We start from the raw sequence: 26,752 nt of genomic DNA on the forward strand, positions 1-26,752 counted from the left end.
GGGAGGTGCACTCCTGGGCAAATTCCAGTCTTAGTGACTATTAATACAACCCCAATTCTGCCCCTTTCTGCTGCAGCCCAGCTTTCCTTATGGGATATGGTCCTGACAGCCCAGCCAGGGTCGCTATGGTATGTGGGTGAGTATTTGGGAGCAGCAGGGCTGCCCCAAAGCAGAAGGGTGCTGAGGGATGTGAAGGCACCTCAGGGTCTTCTCTGAACGCAGCACGGAGCACTGAGTGCACAATCTACTGAGCTGCTTATCTTTGGGTCTGATAACAGCATACCGAACAGTGCGACATGTGGATTTATTTGCAGATGATTAATATTAGCAGATACATTGCACTTATTGAGGGTAATAATTCAGTGGTAATTTACTGCTGGGAATGATGGGAAAGCTTCCTCAAAGTCCTGGGTCATGGAGGCGAGGTGGTGCAGCCCCCAGGATGGAGGGGTTTGATTTGTGGGTGCTGCTGCTTCTGGGAGCCAGGCAGCACTCCCATCCCATCCCATCCCATCCCATCCCATCCCATCCCATCCCATCCCATCCCATCCCATCCCATCCCATCCCATCCCATCCCATCCCATCCCATCCCATCCCATCCCATCCCATCCCATCCCATCCCATCCCATCCCATCCCACCCCATCCCACCCCATCCCACCCCACCCCATCCCATCCCATCCCACCCCATCCCACCCATCCCCATCCCATCCCACCCCATCCCATCCCTATCTTCATTCCATCCCTTTCTCCATTCCATTCTTCTGACCTGTGGAGCCATCTCCATGTGATGGAGATGTGGGGCTCACCTGAAAGGCAGCCATCAGCTGCCATGGGAACCAGCAGCTTTATCTGGGCAGGAATGAGGAACACCAGATCCTGGAGGGAGATGGTGGCATTATTTACAGCGCTGAGCTTTAGGGAAGGGAATGCAGTGTGGAGCTCAGCACCACGTAGGACATTCTGTGGTGTGAACATAGAGCTGCAGAGAGCTTTCTGGATATCTTCTGCATTCCGTGTGCTCGTGGCCTTCCTCAGCCCCAAAGGCAAGGGAGGGTGGGGAGAAATGAGCCCATGGCCCCTGCGTGCCTATAGCCCTGTGATATATGGTGTTGGTTGACTTTTTTATGGGAAACCCATGGGCCAGGAGAGCAGGGAGGGCATGGTGTGATCCAAATGAATGCATTTCCAAATGGGAGGTTTGCAGCACAGTGCTCCCCATCCTGAGGGGCAGAGCCTCAGTCCCATAGAGGACACAGATGGGGCCGGAGGCAGCGCCCTGCTAACTGCCCGTCCTGCTCTGCCTCGGGTGACCTTGAGCACGGGCTGTTATCTTATTTGTGAAAAAGGCACAAGATAGCTGCCTCCTCTGAGGGAACGCAACGTGTGAGCATCAGCAGAAGCGCCGGGAGCGGGGAGCAGCCCCAACCCACACCTTGCTCTGAAAATGCCTTGCATTGCGGGGCTGGGGGGGGGGAGCGGGGGCTCAGGTGCAGCGGGGCCGTGGGTGCTGGTGCTGAGGAATTTGGGCTCGGGGCTGGCTGCAGGCTCTGCCTCCCATTGCTGAGCCCTATACCCCCCCGAGGCTCTCTTCCCACTCTTTGAATTAGCAGAGCCATCACTTGTGAGGCTTTTTGGATTCCAAGAAAGGGAGGTTTTTCAATTTGTAAAATTCCCCCCCCTAAATGAGTGGGGGGAGGAGGGGAGCAGCCCTGCAGTGTGCAGCTTCTCCCTCCATCCTCTGACAGTGTGGTGTGAGGTGGTGCAAAGCTTTTGGGACGTCGCTGGGATGGGGAGGATGGGGGGGGGGAGGGAGGGGGCTGCATATGGGGCTTGGGGGCTGCACCTGAAGAACAATCGGGGTTCCAAGAGGGCAGAAGCCATCGCTCTTGGTGCACTGCTGCTGTGGGTTGCATGGCCTTGGGCAACTCATTAAGGCCAAAATGCTCCAACTGAAGTGATGGGAGATAAGCGGTGAAATAAAATGCCTCTTTGTTGAGGGTTTTGAGGTCAATGTCTTCAGGAGTACTCAGGTGTTTGGGATGAGGATGGCCGTGCTGGAGGTCCTGTCACCCTGGTTAGGGAGCTCAGCCTGCTGGTGCTGGGATGAATGCTGCAGATGGGACGTGGCCAGGCCCATGGCTGAGCTCCAGCAACAGGAGGCCAGCAGCGAGCTGGGGCTGTTGCTCTGCATGCCTTTACACCTGAATAAATCATTTCAGGCCCATGTGTTGTTTCGCTCGCATGAAACCTACCCTGACAGCTGTGGCAGGAGTGTGCGGCTCTGCTCTGAGCCAGGCTCAGCAGTGGGTGCTCGTGGGCTGCTGGCATCCCCAGGGGCACTGTGTGCTACCAGGGCAGCAGGAGGAAGAACTTTGTGTGTTCCCTTTGGTCAGTGTGGGTGGGTTCACCCACGGGGCTGCAGATCATCATGGGTCACATCTGCCCGTGCTCTACAGGGCCGTTGGTTCATGCAGGACTGGTCTGAAAAGCAGAGGATCTGGGGTGCAGTGAGCATCTCATCTGACAGCAGCGACACATCCACGTGTGTGTACGTGTGTATGTAGATGCATGTACACATCTGTCACCTGCAGGTAACCCGTAGCACCAAAGCCAGCACCCAGCCACACACACACGTGGAGCTGGGGCAGGAGGATCCTGATGATGTACACTGTGGGACCCTGTGTCCCTGTCCTTCCTTGATTTCATCCCAGTGAAACCAGTCCTTCTTGCTGCCCACTTATGGGAACCTTGCAGTCATTCAGCCTCTGCACGGCCCTCAGCATTTTTTGCAACTGCTTTGCCAAATTGACATTAATTGTAGAAGGAGTGGAAAATCCTCCAGCTCCAGCTCGTGTCCCAGGAGCAGAGCTCAGTGCTGGAGGAACCCAGGGAGTGCTTTGCTGTGTCGGGAAGGGCGTGTGGAGCTGTGGATCACTGCTGACTTCAGCACATCCCCTCGCTGCCTGCAGCCCCTAATCCTCCCTACGTGCAGCCTCACATATGGCCCCAGGTCAGGCAGAGACCCACGGCCCTGTGTGACCCCACAGTGACACACGGCTGGGACAGGGAACAAAGGGCACTGCGGGGACCCCGAGGAGTGGGTTTGAAGGGGAAGCATCGGTGTGTGCTGTAAGCAGGTGGACAACAGAGCACAGGAATAGGGAACGGCACGTGCTGATTGCACATCGCTGGTGGTGCCCACAGTGCCCCAAAACGCCATTGGTGTCACCTGCAGTGGGCTTTGCTGAGGGCTGGTTGGAAGTGAAATAATGGAGTAGTGAGTAAAGAGGCAAAGAATCAACATCCAAATACTTAGTAACATTGGCAGCGCATGGTGAAATCAGAGATGATTTGCTCTGACTCCTTCCTCATGCCACCTCCTTAGCAGGTGTCGGTGGCTGCCCTGGGTGCTTTGCAGTGCAGGTGAGCAGTTCAGGGGCTGAGCAGTGTCCCAGCACAGCAACAGATGGGAAGCAGGCAGAGGTAAGGCTTTGTTTGATGCCATCATCTTACTTTTCATATCTGAAGCTCTTGAAGGGTTTCCAGTAACTTTGAACGTTGGGGGTTTATCATGTTTGTTTTAAGACCAATTGCAACATCTTCAAGTGGCTGAAACTGTATGCAGTCAGGCCCACCTCTGGGCTAATGGGGCTCTGCTTTGGGATAGAACCATTGCACAGGGACAGGCTCTATCCCATGGTTTTCCATTTGGGAATTAGCATCCTCAGCTGGGCGTTCTACTGAATTTTGTGCATTGCTTCAATCAGTGAAGGGGAGCCCGCAGCTCAGCAAGGTGCACAGCACAGAGCCCAGCATTAGGGCTGGGAAACCTCTGACATGAAGTATGGCAATGCAGGGTCACAACGGAGTGAGGGCAGAGCTCAGTTCGGCCTGGTTTCTGTATGGTCTCCACGCTCAAGGCGCTCTGCTGGGATGAGCTGGTGCCACTGACCACATAGGAACTCACTGAGTCACACAAGGCAAATATTTTTCCCTTTGATTTTCACCCTGAGAAAAAAATCTAGAGCTGACCTTGTTAATCCCACGCATTACAAACCTCCCCCCGTCCTTTATCACGTTTCGGTTGTGGGGTAGAGTTACCAGCTTAGCACCTCTGCTGGCTCCTGCCAGCATCCTGCCTGGCACCCAGCCATCCCATTGAGTCTCCTGGTCTTCCTGGAGCCTTCCTGGGCACCCAACCCTCTTGCATTGCTCCGACCATCCCAGGCATCCCGATCCCATGGCTGTGCTGCAGGAGCTGCTCTGCACACACAGCAGTGGGAAGCAGCTGCTTGCCCCGACCACCCAGCACACAGCTTGGGAATGACCCCATGATTGAGTCCGGGTGGCTCTGGTTAGTTCAGAAAGGACTACGATACAAATCTTGGGGAGCTGTGTGTGGTCTGTAGCTGCAGCAAACACCCTGCTGTTCTCCATCCCCTTGAGCTGGAGTCCATTATCTCCAAAATAGCCCTTCTCTCCCTGCTTCTCCATCTCCCAGGCTACATCTGAACCACATCTGGCAATTGCAAGCAGGGTGAGCTGCAGCTGGAGTGATGCACAGCCCAGGGCTGGGTGCTGCACCCCATGGGTGATGCTGGGCTCTGATCTCACTGCAGACAGGCAGCAGCACAGCCAGCTGTGGGATGGGGCCTTTGTCTGTTTTGGGGGCACAGATAAAGAGAATGTGGGGGAGGAAAATGTTAATCCCTCTCTCCTCCGAATATTAAGGGACAAATCCTCTCCCCGGCTTGGTGCCCAAATAAACAGGCTGAGAGCATTGTGTAAGGAGGGGATGGAACACCTCTGCATGCCTTGCTGGATTGGAGCCTGGCAGGTGAACTGCAGAGCTGGGGCCCCCGCACCCCCAGTACCCCACGCCCAGCCTATGCTCAGGTTTCACACTGCCCTGCTGCCTCCTGCACACAGCAGGCACACGGTGCGCTGACACTGATGTCACAGCCATGGATGGGTATTGCTTGGCTGGGAACAGCTGCAGTGGTGCTGTTGCAAAGGGAGAGGTGAGGGTGATGCTGGGCACGGCTCCTGCAGGAGTGAGTCTGGAGGATGCAGGAGGCCCTGATGTGGAGACCTCCATAGGTGGGCACAGTGCAGGCTGCATGCTGGGGACACCAGAGAGGCATCACTCCATGTTCTGACAGCTCGTGATGCAGCAAGGAAGGCGGCATGGGATGGTGGCAGGAGGTGGCTGCAGCCACCAGCTGTTCTGCCCCAGCCCTGGGATGTATCCCAGTGCAGCTGCTGGAAGGTGCCCCATCAGGAGCTGAGCTATGCCCGAAGTGCAGCGGGTGCAGCTCCCTTTGGGCTCCCTCTGCTGACAGCTGCTCCACCAAGGCCATGCCACTGTGTGCCCTGGGTGACTTCTCCCCAGAATTTGCACAGGAAAAAAAAAAAACAAAAACAAACAACCCCCAAAAGCATCCTCCTCCCAGCTCCTGATGCAGTGCTTTGCAACCTCAGACCGCTCCTTGTGCTGTCAGAACACTTTGCAACCAAATGTAGAAATAAAAAGGAAATATTTAATTTTCTTAGGGAAAAAAAAATAATAATAAATCCCTGACAAAGTGCTTTACAGAGGATCCTCATCAACGAGGTGGGAAATGGAAGACATTTTACAGAGGGTGTGTGTGAGTGGGGGAAACTGAGGCACAGTGCGGTGATGGGTGAAGCAGCCGAGCCTGGGGGGGATGCAGTGCTCTCAGAGCTGTGTGCCACCCAGCGGCCCCTCTCCTCTCCTGGGAGCAGCTGTGAGTGCTGGGGGTCTGTGCATGGTGAAGGCTGCAGTCACCCAGCGATGCTCTGGAGGATGTCCCATGCCCCAAAGGCACTGCCCAGCATCCTGGCACCGTTACTGCAGGGTCGCTGGCACCGCAGGGATGTGTGTTTGGGTGCCAGGTGGGTGGAGAACAGAATTCACCAGGGGTCACTGTGCCTCGGTGGCTGATTTGGGAGAGCAGATCCAAGCAGCAGGACCTGGGTGCACAGCCCAGCCTGGGTACATCAGGAGGTGACCAACCATCCCATATCCAGGCTTGGCAGAGCCCTGGCACAGCCAGGGGACACGGAGACCCAGGCAGGATCCCGGCGTTGGCATCACAGCCCCAGGGTGCCTGGGATGCTCAGCCACGTGTGCAGATCACAGCACAGCTCCGGTGCTGGACTCAGCAGCATCTCTTGGTGGGTTTGTCTTCAGGAGTGAGCTTGATGGAGTCGGTTAAATAACTCTCGTAAATCCCTTTATACTGAAAAAAAAACAATACAGAGAAGGGAAATGATGAGCGGAGCTGCCTCAGCCTGAGCACAAACAGATGAATGTGAGCCAAGGAGAAAGCAGCGCAGGCTCGCTCCCAGTTTGTGGGTAAGGACAAAATCCAGGCAAGAGGGATTCGGCTCGGAGCGGAGCCACCGCCCCATTTGGCGACACGGGGACACGAAGGACAGCCGCTAGAGGACAGTGGTGGCACACCGTGAGAAGAGCGACAGCGATTCTTGCTGCTTCCCGACTTGTTAGAGACGGCTGCACGGAGCAGGCAGTGCTCACCGTGGTCAGGGCTTGCTTGGCGAGCGTCTCGAAAGCTTGTGCCACGTTGATGTTGTTCTTGGCGCTGACTTCGAAGTAAGGGATGTCTTTTTCCTTGCACCAGGCGGAAGCGATCTCTTTGGACACCTGCAGGAAGGGATCCATGTCACAGCTCTGCACGGCCACTACCTGCTGTCCCCGTGCTCCCCACCACCCCTACCTGCCGGTCACAGAGGTCTATTTTGTTCCCCAACACGACCATGGGGAAGTCGTAATCCCTTGGGATGACCTTCTCCAGGAAATCATCTCTCCAGTTATCCAGGGACTCAAAGGACTCCCTGTCTGTCACATCGAAGGCCAGCATGCATCCATCAGAGCCCTTGTAGAAGGTCGACACCATGGACCGGAATCTCTCCTGTCCCCCCGTGTCCCAGATCTAGGGCAGAGAAAGGCACGGACGCACCAACAGGCATTTGGGGACACGGGTGTCACGGGTGCAGGGCAGCAGAGTGCCTCACCTGCAGCTTCAGGGGGGTTTTGTCCACTGCGACGACCTTGGTCAGGATGCTGGCGCCCAGCGTGGTGCGGTAATCTTCATAAAAGGTGTTGTGCACATATTGGTGCAGGAGGGAGGTTTTGCCCACACTGGTGGGATGGAAGGGACACAGGTGAGGGCTGTAAGCTGCAGAGCCAGGCTTGAGGGGTTGGGTGCAGACAGCATGAGGGCTGTGCACCCATAGGATCCCGGACTGGGGAATGCATGGGGTTCCCCCATTGCCTTCCCTGCAGGTACAGCATGGGGTTTGGGCAGTACGCAGTGTTTAGAAGGATTTTTGCATTGCTTAAAAGCACAGAGAGACTCAGCAGCCCCAGGGATCCATGTGGCTCCTTACCCTAAAGCTCCTATGATAATGATCTTCAGATCCACCTTTTTGCTGGCGTCCATGGATGGGCCCTGCGGGATGAGAAGGGTCACACACTGAGTGCTGGCAAAGGAACAACCTTGGTGAGATCCAGTGCTGGAGGTGCAGGAGCAGCTGCCGGCCCCTGCAGCCCCTCCCCCTACCCCCTCAGCACCACAGAATGTGAACTGAGCTGTGCCAGGAGCAGTGCTGGGAGCAGAACCCCCTGTGCCAGCCCAGCCCACATCACCACCTGGGACTGCTCGCAGCACGCCTGGACATGCTGCCATGTGAAAGCCTGCCGTGAGAAACCTCCCAGCCCTTCTGTCTCCTTCTGAAGTGCAATTCCCTCTCCATAAACCTGACAAACAGGGAGGGGGGAATTGCATTTACGAAAGGAGATCGTGGCTGGGTGGCATTGCCTGGCTGCTCCGAGCACTTCAGGAGTGCTCTGAAAGGCAGGAGCTCGTGGGGGAGATGTGACCTCGGGGACAGCTTCAGTCCTGGTTAATAATCACTGCTGAGGGCAATGCCCGTGTCAGGGACTTGAGCCCTTTGCTGCCTCTTTAGCACTTGTAGGAAGAGCCCGAAACAGGAGGGGGCTTTGCTTTGGATTTCTGCGTAGTCCCATGCGAGCACCAAGCCCCGAGCACCGCAGCACCCCCTCCCCAGCAGGGTCAGCGCGCAGTGCCATCCTTCCCTCCCGGCGCCGTTCGCACCGCAGCGCCAGCCCTGCTCTGTCAGGAAAGCCCTGGAAGCACTCACTAATCCCTGCATTTTTTCCCGATGCGTTGTCCGGCTCCGCGCAGCTCTCCATACACGGGGCGTGAGCAGCGCGCTTCCTCCGCCAGGACGAATCGCCCACCCGAATCCCAACTTTCCCACCCACCCCATCCACGATGCTCACCGAGCCCCGTGCCGAAGCTCACCCAGCCCTCCCTGTCCCCGTGCCAGCCTTCCCAGGGCCGGCAGTTCTATATCCTGCCCCGTGCGTATCCCAAAGCTTTGCTCCGAAGAGGTCTGAGGTTTGCGCACCCACCTGTTGGGGCATCGTCCTCCCGGGCCGGAGGTGCTGAGTTCTTTTGGGAAGAGCGAGAGGAGGAGCAGGAAACGGCGTTGGCCCCAGCGTTGGTTCCTTCTGCTCGAGGGAGGGCGGCTGCTTTCCCCCGCGCCGTGACATCAGCACGAAGGGGCCGGGAGCTGCGGGGCGGGCGGTGGTTCTGCGGGGCTGGGCTGGATCCTGGCGCTCAGCATCGCTCTATTGCACGGGAATCGGCACGGACTTTGCTCGGTTGCTCCGCTGAGCAGCGCGGTGGGGTTGGAAGAAGCGGGGGCTGCAACGGTCCGCTCCCCCATCTCAGGGGCTCTTTGCAGCTGCGTCTCCTTTCGCAGGCAGGCGAGGTCCGGAGCAGCAGAGTTCGCAGCCCTGCTGGTCGCGCCGCGTTCACGCTCAGCCAGCGCCCACGTGTGCGCTGCCATCCCATGCACAGCTCGGAAGAAGGGAACGATGACATTAGGAGCCCTATGCTCAGATTCGGCTGCAGCTCCTGGAGCAGAACGCGTGCAGCAGAACGAAGAGGATTTTATTGCTCTCCTCGCTCAGCAAAACAGATCTACTGAGCGGGGAGCACGCAGCCGCTCCCAAGCACTGAGACATCCCCCCATGAGCATCGGGACCCAGTGTGAGGTGTGTGCTGCAGAGACATCACAAGAACCCCGCAGTGCCACGGCTGCAGAGCTGTGCTTGGCAGTAGGAGCAGTGCCCGGGGGCGATGCAGGCATGCAGGGGCAGGTCCGGAACGTTTGCCAGGTGTGCAGGAGGGTTCAGATCTTCCCCACCCCCTTTTGTGAACCCCCAGGCTCCCCTACCATGAACAGCAGCCACAGGCTGCTGCATTTCTGCTGCCTGCACTCATTTTTTTGCTTTGCTTGCTGGCTGTCCCCAGCACCAGATTACAGCCCAGCAGTGACTCACGCTCAGCAAGGCTGGAGCTTCCCACTTGCAGCCTCACATGCTCCCTGTTGGAGGACAGCCCTAAACCCTCTGTCCCTTCTATCTGCAGATGCTCCTTATGGGATCTAAGAGATCGTTGTGTTCAGCAGGACAAACTCTCCTCCTCCTTCCCAGGTGTAATTTTGGGACCTGTCTGGCCAGAAACTCTGCCTTTCCCCCACAGGGCAGGCACAGGGAGGGGTGGGGAGGTGGAGAAGCACCTGAGCCACCGGCCTGCAGGCAGCTCTCTGTTTGGTGGATGGCACACTCCAAGAGCAGCTCTCTCCTGCCTTCTCCTGGTCCCTGTTTGCAGCCTTTTGGTTGTGCTGCTTCACTTTTGCCCTTGCAGGAGGACTCAGTGGTGTCTGTTGCCCCAGATCTCCCTGTCCTCCTCCTTCCCATGTGCCCATCAGCCTGGCAATGGGTGATGCTCACCGGTCAGATGATCCCCGTGTCTCCATGTCACCAGAGATGGGCTGTGTGGTTGCATTACCACAGCTGATGCCCACTTCTGCTTTTGTGCAGGAGGGCCTGGACCCACCAGAAGCCCAGCCTGGGCCGGTGGCAGCTCTGCTTTTGCATGGTTTCTGCTGAAAAGGAATTTTCCTGGGCTCCTGCTCTCGTCACCACTCTCAGAGCAGCTGGGGCAATCTTTGTGCAGTGCAGCGCAAAGCAGTGCTGCGGGCTGATGCCGTGACAGCTCTCTTGACTGCTCAGCAGCTCCTGCAACCACAGCTACAGTCCTGCTTGCTTCACCCATGGTCAGCAATTCTGAGGGCAAAGTGTGGGAGTTTGTGCCCTGTGACAAGGAGGAAGGGCTTGCAGCTGGGAAACAATGAGGCACAGGATGGCTGCAGGCAGAGGAGGGGCTCATGTGGGCAAAGAGAGGACACGTCATTCTCTGCAGCAAGCAGAGGCTACAGAATGAGGGAAGGGGAAGAAAGTAAAAGGCATCCCATTGACCAATGTGTTCTCTATGTGTCGTGCAGCTATTCCTGCTCTCCAGGGACAAAGGGAGATCCCTACTGAGATATTGCTGGAGCAACATCCCCTGAGCATCAGCTGGGTGCTGAGAGCTATGGACCTCTGTCCACCTCTGCTGTCTTCTCCCTCTCTGAAACCCACCAAGGGGGCATGGGATGCTCTGGAATCCCAGGAGCAGATGGCACTGGAGGAGTGATCCTGGATAGGTCCAGGCAGTGCCACCATCACTTAGGGACGCAAAGTGGTCCCTCGCTGTGCTGGATGCCTCCCCCTCACCCATGGCCATGGTGATGGGCAGGTCCTGCAATGCTCAGCAGCACCGTGGTGTGCAAAGTGTTAAGCTGTCAGGAGCTGCAGGAGGAGAGCAGACCTTTGTCCAGCTGCCCCTGCACCTTATCTGCGTGGTGCCTGGGTGAAGCACGGCGAAAGGTGATGTCAATACAGCAAATAGTTACAGAAACCATATGCTGGTCAGCAGCACAATCAGTGTTTCGAAGTAAGGCAGATATTTCCTTTTGTGGCAAACAAAAATCCAAAGCCTCAGTGTTTACTTCCAGCTCTGAGCTTTTCAGTGACCATTCAGCTTTGCTCTGGAATCGCTGCAGGGGGACCTGGGCACCCGACCCCCAGCCCTGCTCTGAGCTCAGCCCCGCAGCAGCAAGGAAAGCTGTGCAGAGCCATGGATAAAAATAACCCTTCCCTGCACTTGCCCATGTGCTCAGGATGCATCATGCATGAGCCATCACGCATCACCCGCATCCCTTGCACTGTCAGCAATCACATGGTGGCTCCTGGGGAAGGATGCAGCTCCCTGAGACCCCCGCAGCCCCCAACCCACTGTGCTGGCTGCAGAGATTTGGCAGCACGCAGCTCTGTGCCTTTGTGCACCCACAAACCACAGTCCTTTGAAAGCGCCTCGGGGGACCGAAGGAAAATCTGCTGGAAATCACCTGCTGTGCGGGGAGTTTTGTGGCACAGAAAGAGCCGTGGTGTTGCTTCGCTCTCATAATGGTCTCCTTTTCTGTTGGTAGCAGCTCAGCCCGCTGAAGCCATGCATTTTGCTGCTGAGCTCTGCCCTCCCAGCCCCTGTCCTGCCCAGATCCACCTCCCGGGGTTTTCTGAGCAAACTTTCCACTTCTTCCACTGCAGAAATCCCAGTGACAGAACACAAAGGCCGACCCTCCAGACCAAATGAACAGCACGGTCTCGTCCTGCAGCTCACTCCAGCACAGTCAGCATTGTGGGTGCACGGGGAGGAAGACACAGGCTGGGGCAACAGAGACCTGCAGGATCACTGCTTTAGGAATGGCACCACTCCGGGTTCTGTTTTACCAAAGCATTTATTGAGCCGTGTTCAAAAAATGACAATCTGCAGGGCGTGCTCCACAGGGCCGCCCAAGGCATTTTGTGTGCACTCCTCGGCACGGGGTGAACCTCTGTGTGCTCTGCACTCCCCGGGTTGGGGACTTCTTCTCCACCCCCATGGCGCTGAGCAGCTCCTGCCCCACTCGTGGCCACAGCCGCAGCCCGGCGGCTCCACTTCCCTCCCACCCCATAGGACTCACAGCCCTAAGGGGCAGCGGGCGCGAAGCCCACCCGGTTATTTCCACGGTCGAAGACGGAATAATACTGTCGGATGAAAACGTCACCCAAAATCCAGAGGGGTCCGGCAGGAGGGGGGACATCCATACCCTGGAAGCCGCTGAGGCAGATGTCCATGCCGTCACTTTGCTCCTGCAGGGAGAAAGCGATGCTGGGGTCAACCCAAGAGCACACAGAAGGAGAAGGAAGGGGGATTTGGGGTCCTGGGAACCCAGCAGGTGGAAGCTGTGGGTACCATGAGGGTGTAGGCTTGGGCAGAGAGCAAGTAGGGCATCCCGTTGATGGTGAAGGTGACGATGGGCATCGAGCTCAGGAGGCTGCAGTCCACGACGTACTGCGAGAAAATGGGGATGGCTCACATGCCAGCACTGTGCATTCCTCTTCCCCCACCACCACCTTGGCAGTGGTCCCCTGACGTTAGCACATGGGTAGCAATGAATGCAGAAATCTTTGCTGTGATAGGAATGCCTCAGTGCCCCAGCACACAGTGTTACCCTCCTTCGGGTATCCTTTGAAGCACTCCTCCCAGCAGTGCCCATCTCCAGGATTTTGCCCCTGCTCTCCCCCCTTGCTCTCACCTCACCATCCATAGGTGTGGCACCAATATATCTTTGCATCTCCTTTATGTCCTTGGTGGGACCAGTGAGCAGAGACGTGCCGGTGTCCACGATGGCCTGGCAGCCATTGGCACAGAAAACCACCGTCCCCCCTACCTGCACACTGCGGGAAGGTGCAAGAGATGGGGAGCACTGGGGATAACTGGAAGGGACCCCAAGCCTCCACGCTGCCCGGCCCCACTCACTTGTCCAGCTGGATCTGCCAGTAGCCCTGCACTGTGACCGGCACCCAGTGCAGGGTGCCCAGGAAGCGGGAGGGATCAAAGCCCCCGAAGAGCACTTCTCCACCCAGGGAGGAGTCCGGGTTCCTGGAGGAAGGGGGGGATGTGAGCCATTTATTTTCCTTTTCCATCTTAAAAAAATATGGGTTGATACCTGTATGCTTCCCACGGATGCTAAGGGTTTTAGCCTCACTCTGGTGTGGTCTGAGCTCTGTGATGCTCAGCACGCTTCCAAAAAGCCTCCTTGCCATCCTGTTGCAGCAGCCCCTGCTGCTCCCTAAAAGTAACACCTGCACCAGAACCACATCCTTACGCGCTCATGTAGACAGAGAAGATGGGCAGTTCCACCAGATCTTGGGCCATCATGTTGTCAAAGACAGGGGTGACCCCATCCACGGCCAGCGAGGGGTACGCCAGCCCCAGGATCCCATCAAATTCCGAATCCTGGAAGGCTTTTCCTGGCTCGCTGACGCTCTCTGCAAAGGGCTGGTTGCACACGGTCATGCCTTCCACCTATGGGATGGACGGGGCTCATTGATGGCTCTGAGACATCCCATGTCACAACTCAGAGCAGAGGACCTGAACACGACTCACAGTGACTTGATCAGAGCCGATGATGCCAGTCAGGCTGCCAGTCCCATATTGGAGGGAGATGGGGAGGCCCAAGGGCTGGTAGGTGCTGGAGCGTGATGGCTGGAAGCGGGCGTGATTGGCTGGGGAGAGAGCAGCTTGCCAGAAAAGTGGGCATGCAGGGGTGTTTTGGGGGCTTTGCTGGGGGGAAGGGTGAGCTTGTGCAGTATTCAGTGAGAGCCGATGGTCACCAGTGCTATTCCCAATGCACAGACAGCGATTCTTGCAGCCCATCACTGCAGGCTGTGCTGTTTCTGGCTTCGTTCCCCAGCCCCTTTGTGCTTTGCAGGGCATTGCTGCGTGATGTGCTGCAGTGCTGGGAGCTCAAACAAGCACAGCACTTGTCCCCAGCCCAACCCTGGGCACCCAGCCCAGCAACGTGGTCTCTATGCCTGCCTTGTTCCTGCCACTCAGCTCCTTGCTGACCATCCACATTATGTGCTATAATCTCTCCTTGTTTGCTTAAAGGCCCTCCCATAAGAATGGCCCAAAGAGCCTGGCCGATATCTCCCACGGGCTGATGGTACCGGGTCCTGGTGGTGTGATTGCTGCCGAGCAAATAAACCCACGCTGCTCCTATCCCCACTGCACCCCATGCAGAGTGCAAACACTGCACCTCCTGCATCCTGCTGCTGCTGCTCTGACCCCATGGCCCCACTGGGGCCACTTTGCACAGTCTGACTGGTTCAGGGATCCCCTACTCACTGCAGGCTTTGCTGGTGCAGTAGATGGATGGCACCCAGAGGTTGGAGGAGCCCGTGTCGAATATCACCGTGAAGTTCTGGGGTGGGGTCCCGATGGAAATCTGCCCGAAGTACTCCATCTGGGAAAGGCAGAGCAGAGGCTGTTGTTGGCCACCAGTGCCGCAAAGCACCCTGGCAGAGGGGCTGTGTGTGGGGTGAATAGGGATCAGTGTGAGGATGGCTGCACTGTGAAGCGTTTGTCTGCCTGGGCTGCATTGTGCAGAGGGAAGAGAGAAGCCAAATATTTACGGAACAGCAATGCAAGCTGAGAACAAAGGCAGGATGGTGGGTGTGGGCACGAGCCTCTTCCCTCAGGGTTGCAAGGTAGGGTCCCCTTGCACTCCCCACCATAGACATGCAAATAATACACAGGGCTCTGGAGACCCCCTTTGCCCCTGCCCGTGCATCCCCTGTGCAGAGGCCTTCTTTGCTGCAGATGAAGGGGAATTTGGCTCCCTGGGCCTGGGTGGGTAGCACAGAACAAGCAGGAGGAGGGCTGGCAATGAACACGCTGCCTTGTTTGTGCTCAGCATCATCTGCAGGAACAAAAGGAGCAGCTGGGTGCAGGCAGCCACCATCCCAGGCATGCTGCAGCTCGTTCCTTGCGCGGGAGCAGATTTATTTGAGAAGGATTTGGGCATTCAGGAGCACTCATGCAGCACAGCAATCTTTCAGGGCGCTCCGGGCTGCCACCACTTCCGTTGCACTTACATCCAGGTAGTTGATGAGGGGCTCGTTGGCTTCCCCGAAGAGCGAGCAGTCCTGTGTGTACTGCACCATGTCGAGCCTGTGGGCCTTCCAGAACTGGGAGAGCTGCCCACGGTCCCGCAGTGACTTCCGCAGGGAGCGGTGCCGCGTCAGGGTCACCCTGCAGAGCGCGGGTCTGCATCACTGCATGGGCACAGGGCTCGGGATGCTGCAGTCCCTGTGCCCCTGCACCCACCCCGAGCATCTCCCAGTGCTGATGCAGCTCTCAGCTGCGTCCTCACCTCCCAGTGCCTGTATGGGAGATAGCAGCATTTCCCTCCCTGGGAACCCACCGGCACCCTGCAATCCCCTTTACCTCTTCAAGCCGCTGCATGGGGCGAGGCAGAGCACGGCGAGGAGGAAGAGGAGGAGGAGGAGAAGGCTGTGCATGGCGGCGGTGCAGAGCTGCACGGCGAGGTGGTTCTTATACCAACAGGTACACCCTCGCCCCGCGCTATCAGCGATAACGCCCCTCTCCGTGTCAACACTGGGCTTTGGCTGTGGCAATGAATCACTGGGCACCTCTCGGTCAGGTCAGAGCGCCAGGTTGCTGGGGACGGCGAGGGGCTGGGCCATGTGGGGCTGTATGTGAGGTGGGCAGTGGGGGACTTCTGAGCACCCCCGCTGTTTTTTTCCTCCCCATCCCAGTATTCTTTCACTAGGGCTGCAGGAAGGGGACATTCAGATGGTGCCGAGCTGCCTCGAAAAGGCAGAGCTCAATTAGCCTTGATGAGCGGCTCAGGAATCTGCAGCTTTGCTTTTTGTCATCCAAGCACGGGCTTTGGCAAGAAGCTGCTTTGCTTTAGGAGCAGTTACATGTTGCCTTACAGCCACTGATGGGTTCTTCCTCAGTGGTTTCTGTTTAACACTGGACAACCATCTCATTAAGCATCTGAGAATGCAAATAAAGGATGCTAATGAACAAACACAGCTCCTATCTGCTGCTGAGGCTTTGTCTTCCTGTGGTTGTTTCCCATGTTTGTGGCCCTGCAGTGACTGATGATGGATGCCACAGAGAGAGGTGTGAGCAGCACTCTTGTTATTAACAGCATTTCTACCCCTAGTGCAGTGCTAATCAATTTCCCATTTATCGTGGTTAGACCGTTTTATTTAATCTTATTTAATTAATGGCAAAGCAATCAGCACTGAGGGGTCCATAAATGCACGGCAGTCACCTGGAATGCTCTGTAGTGGGATGGATGGAGGTGGTTCTGCTAACACTGGGCTGGATCCTAGGCCAGGAGCAGATCTGCTGTTTGTCCCCACCTCCCTGCACCCAGGCTGGCGGCTGCAGCCTTTCCACTGAGCAGCCCTTGCACAAAATCATCCCTATCATACTTAAGACACTGTTTCATACTCCTTTCCCTACAGTTCCATGCATCTTCTCTCCTTGTCCCAGTAATATGTGGGACATAAAGGATTAGAAAAAAAGCAACCCTTCCTATAAGGAAAATAATTGCAGCAAGGGGAAGATCAGCCAAAAGCCATCCGCAGCCGAGGAGGCACAGCAGCACATCCACTGCTCCAGATGTGACTTATCCACTGGAAATCCCATAATAAACCCCTCCTGTACTCAGGCTGTGTGGGGAGCATGGGCTGAGTGCTCCACGTTTGGTACTGGAAAAGATCCCTTCTTGGGTCAGAGCTGGAATGGCCACAGGGAGCAGGGATGCAGTGTGGGTGGGAAGAGACCTCCCCTCAGCTCCATTTATGGCACCTGACTCATTACAAGAAAACTGCTCTCAGGCTAAAAATAGGTTATCTGCATTCTCTTTTTTCTTTGTATTTCCTTTCCTTCAGCCACTTCCACTATTAGCAGTGAGTGATTCACATCATACCTGAGCATCACCTTCTGAAAAGCCTTTTTCCTCTGATTATCAAATCCATCTCCCACCTGCTAATCTGTTTGCATATCACAGAAAGAGTAAAACCCTGTAACAGCAGCACTGAAAAAAAAGAAATATTTTTATTTCAGAGAGCGATAAACACCCAAACTCCAGCTAAATATTTACCCACAGCAACAGCAGCTGATGGGTGAAGGCTGAGACCCAATGGAATCACCCAACAGCTCTGGGGAGCCCAGCTCAACCTTCTCACCTGTGGTGATGGGGTTCATGGGGGGGCTCACGTGGAGCGTTTACCCCTCTGTACCCAGAGCTGTTCTGTGTGCCCTGCTTGCAGTGGACCAACATTGTCTCCCTGCGTTAGAGCTGCCCATGGGAGCACATGGTGCAGTTGGGCGGTGGGAGCTTTGTGGGGCTGCAGATTTCCCAGCCTGGGGCCCAACCTACAGCAGAGAAACACCCCAAAATATTTAAATGAATGCATGCAGGCGTCATGGAACCTGGTGCCATCACTTTTGGGGGCAAAGCGAGACCGCATCCGGGGCCCTGTCAGTGAGCACTGCTGCACCAGCTGCAGGCAAACATCCACCAAAAATGCTCCAGAAACATCCCTGACATCTGCAGAGCATCCCATCCATCTGCTCTGTGCCCCGAAGGCAGGACGGACAGACGGAGGTCTCTGCACCCCAGGTAAACTCAATGGGCACCCAACGTGCCGCGCTCAGTGTGATGCTGGGCAGCACGGGGCTGTGCTGGGGCTGTGCTGTGCTCTGTGCTGTGCTGAGCTCTAGTGCTAAAACTGAGTGCCAAGGTCAGGCAGGAATAGGTTTGAAGTCATTTGGGGCAACGCCGTGGGTTTGCTTACCTTCAGATCGAGCGCAGACATCTTGCACTCGCAGCTCAACCAGCCAAGTGCTCTACAAACCTTGAGTGCAATGGGGCATCTTGCTATAGATGGAGTTAATACACTGGGGGTGGGCAGGAGGGGGCTCGCAGCCCCGAGACACCAAAAAAGTACATGTGCTGCAGCCCTTATCTGCAAAATAGGTATTTCAAGGCACATCTGTGCGTAATCTCTTCCATCTCAGTGCACCCCAGCAAAGAGGCTGCCTGCTGCTGGTGTTTGGGTTTGGGTCCTGGTTTGCTGTTTCCTTCTAAGCAGTTCAATTCTCAGATTGCTATCTGCTGCTGCAGCATCTCCTGCACCAAAATAGGAAATGAGCCACTCAAACGACGGCCATCTGAGGAGGGTATTTGGGGTGAGCTCAGATCAATAAGGGAGGGGGAAAGTCCTGCCAAGACATGGACTCCTAGCTCAGCAGGTGCCCAAGGGTTGGGTAAGTGGAATGGTGCAGGGGAACGCTGACTTTCTGATGCTTTACTCTTGGAAATACATCTTTGGGATTTTGGCCCATGGGATGGATGGGCTTTTGCTCTGTCGATCTGCATTTATCACTCACATCACTATGGCTCCTTTAATCACCGTCTCTAAGCTTTAGCTGAAGATACCTCTGCATGGAAACCGAGGGCACTTTTTTGTGAGTGAGCACTCATGAAATGAAGGCTCTTGATTGCTGTCCTTCATTATAAATCCTCAAGCAGTACGGCCAAAAATCCCAAGCCAAGGAGCCCGCTTCAGGCACACGTATTATCTGCTGGGCTTTAAGTCCTGTCAGCTTCAGCAGGATTGAGGCACTCACCTGCAATGAAATCCGGGGTGTTTCAAGCACAGTTAAAGGGAAGTGCACTCCTCCATTTGCAATGGGATTTGAGCAAATGATTTCCTGCAGCACTTGGAAAATCCTCTCTCAGGTGCCCGGCGGGCGGCAGTGAAGCATCAAGCACAGCTTTGCCTTTTGGTTACTTTCTTCTACGATTTATTTTTGTCTCCAGATGAGAGTTATTGAGTATTTTTTTGCAGATTAAAAGAAAAAAAAAAAAAGAAAAAAAAAAGTGAAGAAATGTGAAAGAGGATTAAAGCAAGGAGGATGCATTGCAGCTGGCGGTGGTGGGGCTGCTATCAGCCCCGAAGCTCCGTGCTGGGAGCAGATAGAGCTGAGGGGATAAGGGCAGGGGGAAGGCTGAGCATAGGGGTGTGTGGGGCTGCCCGTGTCTGTCTGTCTGTCTCCAGGAACCTCGGGGACGTTGCTGGCACCACACTGATGACGGAGATGGAGCACTGTGAGTGGTGAGTGCTGCACGGCCCCATGGCACAGCTGGGGCTCGGGGTCTGGGCTGAAGGTCGGTGGGAGCCCTCTGCATCACTGCTGCTTGGGGTTTTCAAAATCCCTACTTGGGATGGGACCTCAGAATGAAGGGTGTGGAGCCTGGGGAGTTAAGAATGAAAAGCAAAACCAAAACCTCTGCTGGCAAACTTTGGGCTGAGCAGGCTTGGAGGCCATGTCAGCCAAAGCGGTGCCAAAAGATTTAAAATAATTCCGATATTTCTTTCATTTGGGCAAAATCCTTTTCTCCCATTCAGGTGGGTTCCTGTCGCCACCTCAGCTGTGACCCTGCTGCTCAACGCTCTACTCCTGCTGCTGCTTTACATCATGCTCAGCAGGAAAATAGGTAACGCACTGTCCTGAGCTCCTCCATCAGCCCTCAGCTCAGAGAGGGAAAGGGATCTGCCCAAAGCCTCAGCACCCACATCCCCGAGGCACCCCCAGCACCTTGTCCAGCCCTGGTTCTCTCTCCTGCTGTGGGGCATTGGGTGACCCCTACACCCATCAGACCCCCCTGCTCAGCACCGATGTGGGGCCGCATTGATCGCAGCACAGCAGAGCAGCCATGCACAGTGATGGAGTTGCACAGCCCGGGATGCAATGCTGTTGCAAAAACATTTTGTGTTATTGCTCCGATTAGAAGAGCGGTGGGGAAACAATGACGGAATCAATTTGCAATATCAGAATCCAGATGGAGCTGTGATTTCCAGCAGGAAAAGAAATGCTGCCCACATCTGCATACAACATGTGCTCTGCCGGGCCTGTGGGTCAAAGCAGATCTAAACTTATACATGGGAAGGGTCCCTGATGTGCTGATTTGACTTTGGAGTCTGACATCACAGAGAACAGGGAGCACACTTCATCAGCTCAGTAATTGAATTGACAGACAATTGCCCACTCCAATACAAAATAATAATTGCTGCTGAGCTACGGCCCGCACCTAGCTGGCTTTGGGGAGCGGAGGGGGGATGAGCTGTGCAGGAAACTGCAAGGGAACTGGGGAGAGAAAGCACCCAAATGACACTGGAGGGGTGAAGGGGGGGCTGCAGCTGGCTCAGAGCTGCAGCAAAGGGCTGAACCCTTCCCCCCCCCATTGCAGACAGGCACTGCTGCAGCGCACAGGTGAGCAGTGGTCCCACAGCACAGCCCCAGCAACCACCCATCTCTTCAGCTAGAGGGGAGGGGGTGCAACAACCAAACTATATGGGTAAGGGGGACCCTGCAGCACGGCCATGCGTTGCTTTGTGCTTTGTGCTTTGTGCTTTGTGCAGTGCTTACACAGAGCTGCTCAGTGCAGCTCCTCCGGGTGCCAATGCGGAGCAGGCAGTCTGCAGCCATGCACTGTGTGCAGCAGCTGTGTGCATTTCGGGCCTCTCCTGCTCCTTGTGGGCACTGCTGGTGGGCAGGGGGGTGGATGGGGTGGGATCACACTGTGTCATCTGCATTTTCACTTTTCACCTTGAGCATTATTATGGACTGAGAGCATTCCCATGTGTGTGTCACTGCTAACGACGGGGAGCACAGAGGCGGCCGCTTCTGCTTCTCACACTGTTCTCTAATTGCTTTTTCCCCCTGATTACACATTTCTGGGATACATGTCCCGTTTAGAAGGGAGCAGCGAGACGTCTTCAGAGACCTCAGAGGACTCGGACAGCAGCTCTCTGCACCCACAGGTACGGAGCTGTGCTCCATGGGCAGAGCTCTGCCAAAAGCAATCACAGCTGCTACAGCCGTGGCAGCACGATGAAGGCAAACACACTGAGGTGTATTAAAATAACCAGCGGTACAACTGTAGGTGTTGTCCCCTGCCCCATGCAGTGCTGACAGAAGGATGTCCCCATGGGTGATGGGGGTGCCAGGGCACGGTGTGCGTTTCTGTTCCAGGATGCAGGCACCCTGAGGTGCTGCTGTCTGACCCAGCACTGTGCCTGCTCCCCCAGGAAAGGAAAACCTGCTCAAAGGAAAACCTCAACTACACATCCGTGCTGTTCCCGGGGAAAGGCCACGGCTCAGGCTCTGATAGGAACTACGAGAACATAAAGATCGGCGCTGATTACGTCAACGTGGACCCAAAAAAGAAGAAAGCAGATTTTTGGACCTGCTCCAGCCCTGTGGCATCCAAGTCCATCGAGTACACAGAGGTGAAGCTGTGACACTCCCTGGGGTCCCACAGCAGCCACCGCTCTGTGCCCAGGTCAGTGCTGGCACAGGGCTGCTGTCATTCCCTGTGATGGTGCAGCTCCCCCAGGGATCTCTCGGGGTCGAAGGCTGTGGGTGTGGGGTGATGTGGGGCTGCCCCACACCTCCCTGTGGGGAAACGCTCCTTCTCAGACTGCCACAAGCTCTGCACATGTGTGTGAACGCCGTTTTCTCATCTTGTGAAAGCAAATGCTCCCCCAGCAGGATGTGGGTAAGAGAGGGAAATGCAATCATTTCCAAAACACCTCTCCATTGGGGTGACATATCCCGTGAATAATGCTTCCTTTGCTGATTGCTGTCATAAAAACCTTTTAAATACACTCCATCCACCGGCTTCACCCTTCCTGCCCTCACACTGAACCCTCCTCCCTGCACCCCATTTTCCTCAGATGCTAAACCCCCTCAGGGCCCCATCAGCCCATCACCTGGCACTGGGGTGGGCACTGTAGGCATTGCCTCTCTCAGCTGCTGGAGATCACTGGGGCTCTAAATCCCCTCTGGTTGTGGGAGAAGCAGGATGGGACTACGGCATCTATGCATGAGTAAATCACTGCATTGCATTTTCCCTGCCTCTCACCTTTTGCTTTCCCTGCAGCAAACATGTGGGGTGCAGGAGGTGATCTTCCCCACCCAAGCTGTGCCCACCCCAGGGTGAGTGTGGCTCCCACCTCAGTTGCAGCTCGATGTGACCAACCATGGCTCACCTGGGATGCTGCAGGGACAGAAGGAAGAAATCCCATTGCCTCCAGGTCCTGTGCCCTGCAGGTGCTCTGCTCCTCGCTAAATAAGACAAAAGCAGCAGCAGCGATTTGAGAAGGGTTCTTTAATGTGCAGCAGCTGTTCAGCAGTGCAGAGCAGCAGTGTGCAATGGCTGCTGACTGCAGGAAGAAGAAACCTGGTGGGAGGGAGGCAGGATCTGCCTGGGTGAGGTGGAGGTGGGCCAGGACTCTTTCAGGCATCTCCTCAGTGTCTGTGCTGCATTTGGGGTGCTTGTACTACTGCATTGCAGTACTGCAGAGGGGAAATACCTGGTGCAGTGCAATGCTGCAAAGAGCAATGCAATGCAATGCAATGGTTGTGTCTGCTGCAGCCCTGGGGACATGTGCAGAGCCACAGGGCAGGGGGAAGCCGTTTGCATTGGCTGCTCCACCAGCAAAACCATGAGGCTGGGAGATGGCAATGTGACTGCAAGGAGCTCTCGAGCAGATGTGGCTGCAATGCCTCCTGCTGTGCTCAGCCTGCTTTGCTGACAGCTGTTAAACACCCAAAACTCTCATAAAAGGGTCTTTCCAAAAAGAAGCGCTGATGCAGCATCCCCATCAGATGCCTGGGTAATGAGCACAGAGGGGAGCAGGGTGGTGGATGGGGATGCATCATAGTGCATGGAGGGGTGAAAGCTGCACATAGTGGTGGGCTGCCTCCATCTCCCGATGCACACAGCAGACGCAGTGCATGCAGGAGCAAAACCCACCAGGACAAGAAGGCTGGTGATACCTTCTGGGTTAAGGACACAGCTCCTGGTGGAGCTACCAGAAGGGGAGACAGTCCTGCAGTGCCATTGTCCACGGTGTCACAGCAGCACCACAACCTACAGTGTGCCCGATTCGGTCACCGCTTCCTCCTCGGGGGGGCTGAGGTTGGTGCCACTGCCCCTGTGCAGGGGGATGGCAGCACTGAGGCCATGGCTGAGGATGGTGGTCCTCCTGCTGCACAGGCTGCCGGCTGAGCCCTGCCTGCGTGGTGCGGATTTGGGGCAGCCCCATAGGGCCAGGCAGCGTGCTGCATCCTGCAGCGGGCGCCCGCTGAAGAACATGTAGATGCAGGGGTTGCAGCAGCTGCTGAGGCTGGCCAGCAGCATGGTGATGGTGAAGGCTGCGTCGGCGGACTCTGGGGAGGCAAAAAGGGGGGTGTAAACCTCCTCTGGAGTGGGCTCAGGGTGAAGGGGGCTCAGCGTGCAGAGCTCAGGGCTTCTGAGGGATTCTCTGTGGCTTCAGTGCTAAAAATTCCCTCTTGTTCTACTCCCATCCCATTGCTGGGGCGGCAGCTGGCAACTTTCAGACCCGCTGCTTCCCTCAGTCTGCTGCCACAGCACCTCCCAGGGGGCTGGCAGGCTGGGCAATGCCTCAAGCAGGCCAGGAGAGATACTGAAATTAAAAACGTATGAAATGAAATCCCAAATCAGCTTCTCCAAGCTCTGCAGCTGGCTCAGCAAAAACCCAATGGGCACTCGATGCTCTGTGCAAAAGAGCAGCAATCCCTCCGGATGGACGAGGGGGGAAACTGCACAGATAAAACTCTCCCTGCAGCCACACGGGAGCACAGCAGCTCCTAGAACAAACTCCCAAATGAGGGCAGAGACACATGGCAAAAAGTTTGCATAACAACTTGATGCCTCCCTACAGCTGCTGGTCAGAAGTTATCGGTTTTCAATGGGTTTGATGGAGAAAAGAAAATGATTTGGCTCCGCTATCGGGGAGTTAAGCAGTGCTTTGCCAAGAAAAAATAACTGCTCGAGAAAATAAGTGGGCTCCTGCTTGTTAAAAACACAAAGGGCTCATCCCCACCACTACTCACCATCATCAGGAGCATCCTCGTCCCACACCGACCACATCTGCATGCTGAAGAAGGGAGCCCAGCAGGCAACGTAGGCCACCACGATGACAAATGTCATCTTCACCGTGCGGATCTTGGCGCGGGAGATGGTGCGCATGCTGCTGACACGCGAGGGCTGCCCGGAGTGGCACTGTGTGCCCTTCTGACCGCAGCACGGAGCGCTGGGGGAGGCTGCAAGGAGCCCTCCTGCCACGGGGACGCAGCTCTGCGTTTTGCCTTTGAGGTTCTTGCAGATCTCACGGCAGATGAGGCTGTAGCAGGCGGTGAGGATGCCGACGGGCAGGAGGAAGATGCACAGCGTGGTCCAGGTGATGTAGGCACGGGCGCCCCATGGGTAACCGAAGTCAGCCCAACAATCCAGCACCCCTGAGCCCGGCCTCACCTCCCGGAGGGAGAAGATGAAGAGTTGAGGGGTGCTGAGCAAGGAGCTGAGCAGCCACGCAGCCCCAACCATGGCGCAGGGCTGGCGGCTGGGCTGGCGCAGGGCGCGCAGCGGGTGGCACACGGCCACGTAGCGATCCAGCGTCATGGCCATCAGCATGTAGGTGGAGGCGAACATGCTGAGCACCTGCAGGTACTTCACCAGCCTACAGAGCAGATCCGGCCCTACAAAGCGGTACGTCACCTCCCACAGCATCTGAGGCAGCACCTGGAAGAACGCGACGCCCAGGTCGCTGAGTGCCAGGTGCAGCACAAAGAGGTGCATGCGGCTCAGCTTCCTCCCAGGGCGGCACACGGCCAGCAGCACGGCCAGGTTGCCCACGGTGGCCACCAGCAGGATGGCTGCCAGCACCCCCACCTCTGCCCTGGCCAGCTGTTCATCCCGACCCTGCAGCAGGGTCCGGTTGGGGGTCCCAGCTGGGGGCTGAGAGCTCTGCAGCTCTGTGCTGTGCGTGGTCTGACTGCTGTGAGAGCTGTTCCAGTCCCAGCCCGGCTCCATCCCACTCCTTTGCGTGTCCCCCAGCGCTGTGGCTGGTTGTCACCTCTGTCCCTGTGCACCCACTCGGCGTGGGTTTCCTGTAGGGGTGCAGCAATCCCGGCTCAGCCTTTGATCTGGGCTGCACTGAGCACTCCTAGATGCTTAAATCTCCCTGCACGGTTCATCTTGCAATCCACCTCTATCCCTTAATTGTAGGAGAGCTCCTCTTTTTCGCTTCTTTTTAGTGCAGTGACAGCAACAGAGGCTGCATCCCTTTGGCCTTTTCCCTCCAGGAAGCAGGCAGGACACCAGAGAACCAAGCACACAAAATCCCTGCAGTGAGCACTGCGGGCAGGGATTTATAGTGGGATCTCTCCCTCCCCCCCCCGCTGCCTCCAGCTGCTGCGTTGCTGCAATCAGAGCTGTGATCCTGACTCTGAGGAGCTGTGCTGCTCCCCCCACCTGCAGCCCCTCTTCATTGAACTCCACCAATATATATTACGTATACACGTGCCGTTCCACATTGTTTTGCAACACTGAAGCTTTGGTTTTCCCCTCCTGGCTGTTGATTTACGCCAAGAAGAAATAGAGATATGCATCTGTTTGTGGAGTTATTACTTTTCGGGGGAAATACAGCAGCAAACAAAAGGAGTGCACTGGGAGAGGCTTCTTCCCAGCAGCTCCCTGCCCCACATTGATCGGTGTGTGCACGGCTCTGCCCCACTGGGTGTGATATCACCATTCAGGTGCCCGTAAGAGGCAATTATTTGCCGAGTAAAGATTTGCAGATCACCTCTAATAACCATAAATGAGCCCAGTTTGTGTCTAATTAAAAGACATTCATCCTTATAAGAGACCCTAAGGGCATAAGCTACCTATCATAGGAAAGAGCCTCTGTGAGTTGGTGACAGGAGGTGTTTTGGGGAATGATGCAATTTGCTGCGGTTGTGATCAGACAGCTGCTTTGCTGGGAGATTAATAGAGGGCAATGCAAAAAAAAAAAAAGAAAAAAAAATAGAAAAAAAAACCCAACCAGCCCACAAATCAATAAAAAGCAAAGCTGAAGGCAGAGGTGGAAGGGCTGATCCTGCACAGATGAAGCAGAACTTCAGCATTTTGAGGCCACGCTCAGCTCTCACTGCCACCAGTTTGATTTGGAGCAATTCCCTCTGCACTGGGGCTGCTGCTCCAGATTTGTGTGTTCAGCAGCAAGGAGAATCCTCCTGCAAAGGCGTTTATGGGAAAGCAGAGCTCATCCACAGAAGGAAAACGATCCTCAGAAGATAGATGTGCATTTTCTATAGGGAAAGATTATCATGGAAAGGAAATTTCTCAAGCAGAAGGATTGAAAAATAAACTCATTCGCTCCCGTTGGTTTCCTGCACTTTTCTGAACACGTTGCTGGTGTTTCCAGGTTGTATTTCAGTATTTCAGCCAAACCAGAGCTGCTCCTTCTGCAACGGCAGTGCGGTGCAACGCGTTGTTTGCACAACAGCTGGAAGGACAAACTGAGCAGGGATGCACAGTGCATGGCATCCACCTGCAATGCATGCCCTCCTGCTTGACCTGAGGTCCTGGCCACGCTGCAGCTATGAGTTCAGAATGGCCACAGCTCAGGAATTGCTCACACAGAGCTGTGCAGGAGCCCTGGGGCTGAGTGTTGAGCAGCACACAGCTGTGCCCTCACCCACCACCCACAGCTGCAGCCACTTGGGGCCATTTCCCAACCATCAACCCCCCAGGAGCAGACCTTGGTGGTAGAACTATGCTTTGTTGGTGCTGCTCCTGTGAGCGTGGTTTGCTTCCCAGCAAAGGAAGGAAGCAGAGGGGGCCATGGGGAGCCCCAGTGCTCTGCATGCTGCTGGCTGCTGCTGCAGCACTCTGCATTTCCTCGTTCCTCCTGGGTGTGACGCTGAGATACCAGACTGTGAAACTCAATTTGTAAGTCCTTAATGTTGTATTTGTCAAGGT

At 55.8% G+C, this 26,752-nt stretch overlaps 4 protein-coding genes across 4 annotated transcripts; 1 reads left to right on the top strand and 3 right to left on the bottom strand.

The window, feature by feature from the left end:
* Positions 1–5,521: 5,521 nt before the first annotated feature.
* On the bottom strand, positions 5,522–8,816 carry RAB7B (RAB7B, member RAS oncogene family). The gene is made up of 6 exons (XM_003212919.5): positions 8,484–8,816; positions 7,436–7,497; positions 7,061–7,187; positions 6,763–6,978; positions 6,564–6,689; positions 5,522–6,264 (listed from the first exon to the last, which is right to left on the bottom strand). Exons 1-6 carry the CDS (start codon positions 8,622–8,624, stop codon positions 6,184–6,186), a joined length of 753 nt encoding a protein of 250 aa, XP_003212967.2. The 5' UTR covers positions 8,625–8,816; the 3' UTR covers positions 5,522–6,183.
* A 2,926-nt stretch (positions 8,817–11,742) lies between these two features.
* CTSE (cathepsin E) lies at positions 11,743–15,398 on the bottom strand. The gene is made up of 9 exons (XM_010724192.2): positions 15,298–15,398; positions 14,946–15,102; positions 14,197–14,314; positions 13,456–13,574; positions 13,175–13,374; positions 12,826–12,948; positions 12,602–12,743; positions 12,259–12,357; positions 11,743–12,155 (listed from the first exon to the last, which is right to left on the bottom strand). The coding sequence occupies exons 1-9, from the start codon at positions 15,369–15,371 to the stop codon at positions 11,991–11,993; spliced, it is 1,197 nt and encodes a 398-aa protein (XP_010722494.2). The 5' UTR covers positions 15,372–15,398; the 3' UTR covers positions 11,743–11,990.
* A 1,906-nt stretch (positions 15,399–17,304) lies between these two features.
* RHEX (regulator of hemoglobinization and erythroid cell expansion) lies at positions 17,305–22,548 on the top strand. Its single transcript, XM_010724194.4, has 6 exons — positions 17,305–17,515; positions 18,957–19,013; positions 19,308–19,396; positions 20,150–20,257; positions 20,659–20,723; positions 20,991–22,548. Exons 2-6 carry the CDS (start codon positions 18,988–18,990, stop codon positions 21,201–21,203), a joined length of 501 nt encoding a protein of 166 aa, XP_010722496.1. The 5' UTR covers positions 17,305–17,515; positions 18,957–18,987; the 3' UTR covers positions 21,204–22,548.
* A 37-nt stretch (positions 22,549–22,585) lies between these two features.
* On the bottom strand, positions 22,586–24,844 carry AVPR1B (arginine vasopressin receptor 1B). The gene is made up of 2 exons (XM_003212935.4): positions 23,824–24,844; positions 22,586–23,136 (listed from the first exon to the last, which is right to left on the bottom strand). The coding sequence occupies exons 1-2, from the start codon at positions 24,800–24,802 to the stop codon at positions 22,838–22,840; spliced, it is 1,278 nt and encodes a 425-aa protein (XP_003212983.3). The 5' UTR covers positions 24,803–24,844; the 3' UTR covers positions 22,586–22,837.
* Between the last annotated feature and the right edge of the window lie 1,908 nt (positions 24,845–26,752).

Source organism: Meleagris gallopavo, chromosome 28 (assembly GCF_905368555.1).
Source record: "Meleagris gallopavo chromosome 28, MGAL_WU_HG_1.1, whole genome shotgun sequence".
Lineage (NCBI taxonomy): Eukaryota > Metazoa > Chordata > Aves > Galliformes > Phasianidae > Meleagris > Meleagris gallopavo.

Coding starts and splice junctions, on each gene's coding strand:
- RHEX (XM_010724194.4), top strand. CDS start 18,988: ATGACGGAGATGGAGCACTGTGAGTG. Junction 19,014..19,307: donor GAGATGGAGCACTGTGAGTG/GTGAGTGCTGCA, acceptor TCTCCCATTCAG/GTGGGTTCCTGTCGCCACCT. Junction 20,724..20,990: donor GCAGCTCTCTGCACCCACAG/GTACGGAGCTGT, acceptor CTGCTCCCCCAG/GAAAGGAAAACCTGCTCAAA.
- AVPR1B (XM_003212935.4), bottom strand. CDS start 24,802: ATGGAGCCGGGCTGGGACTGGAACAGCTCTCACAGCAGTCAGACCACG. Junction 23,137..23,823: donor CGAGGATGCTCCTGATGATG/GTGAGTAGTGGT, acceptor TTGCCTCCCCAG/AGTCCGCCGACGCAGCCTTC.
- CTSE (XM_010724192.2), bottom strand. CDS start 15,371: ATGCACAGCCTTCTCCTCCTCCTCCTCTTCCTCCTCGCCGTGCTCTGC. Junction 14,315..14,945: donor CCCTCATCAACTACCTGGAT/GTAAGTGCAACG, acceptor TGCCTTTCCCAG/ATGGAGTACTTCGGGCAGAT. Junction 12,156..12,258: donor CCCAAGCCTACACCCTCATG/GTACCCACAGCT, acceptor TTCTCCCTGCAG/GAGCAAAGTGACGGCATGGA.
- RAB7B (XM_003212919.5), bottom strand. CDS start 8,624: ATGTCACGGCGCGGGGGAAAGCAGCCGCCCTCCCTCGAGCAGAAGGAA. Junction 7,188..7,435: donor ATTATCATAGGAGCTTTAGG/GTAAGGAGCCAC, acceptor CCATCCCACCAG/TGTGGGCAAAACCTCCCTCC. Junction 6,265..6,563: donor CCAAGCAAGCCCTGACCACG/GTGAGCACTGCC, acceptor TTTTTTTTTCAG/TATAAAGGGATTTACGAGAG.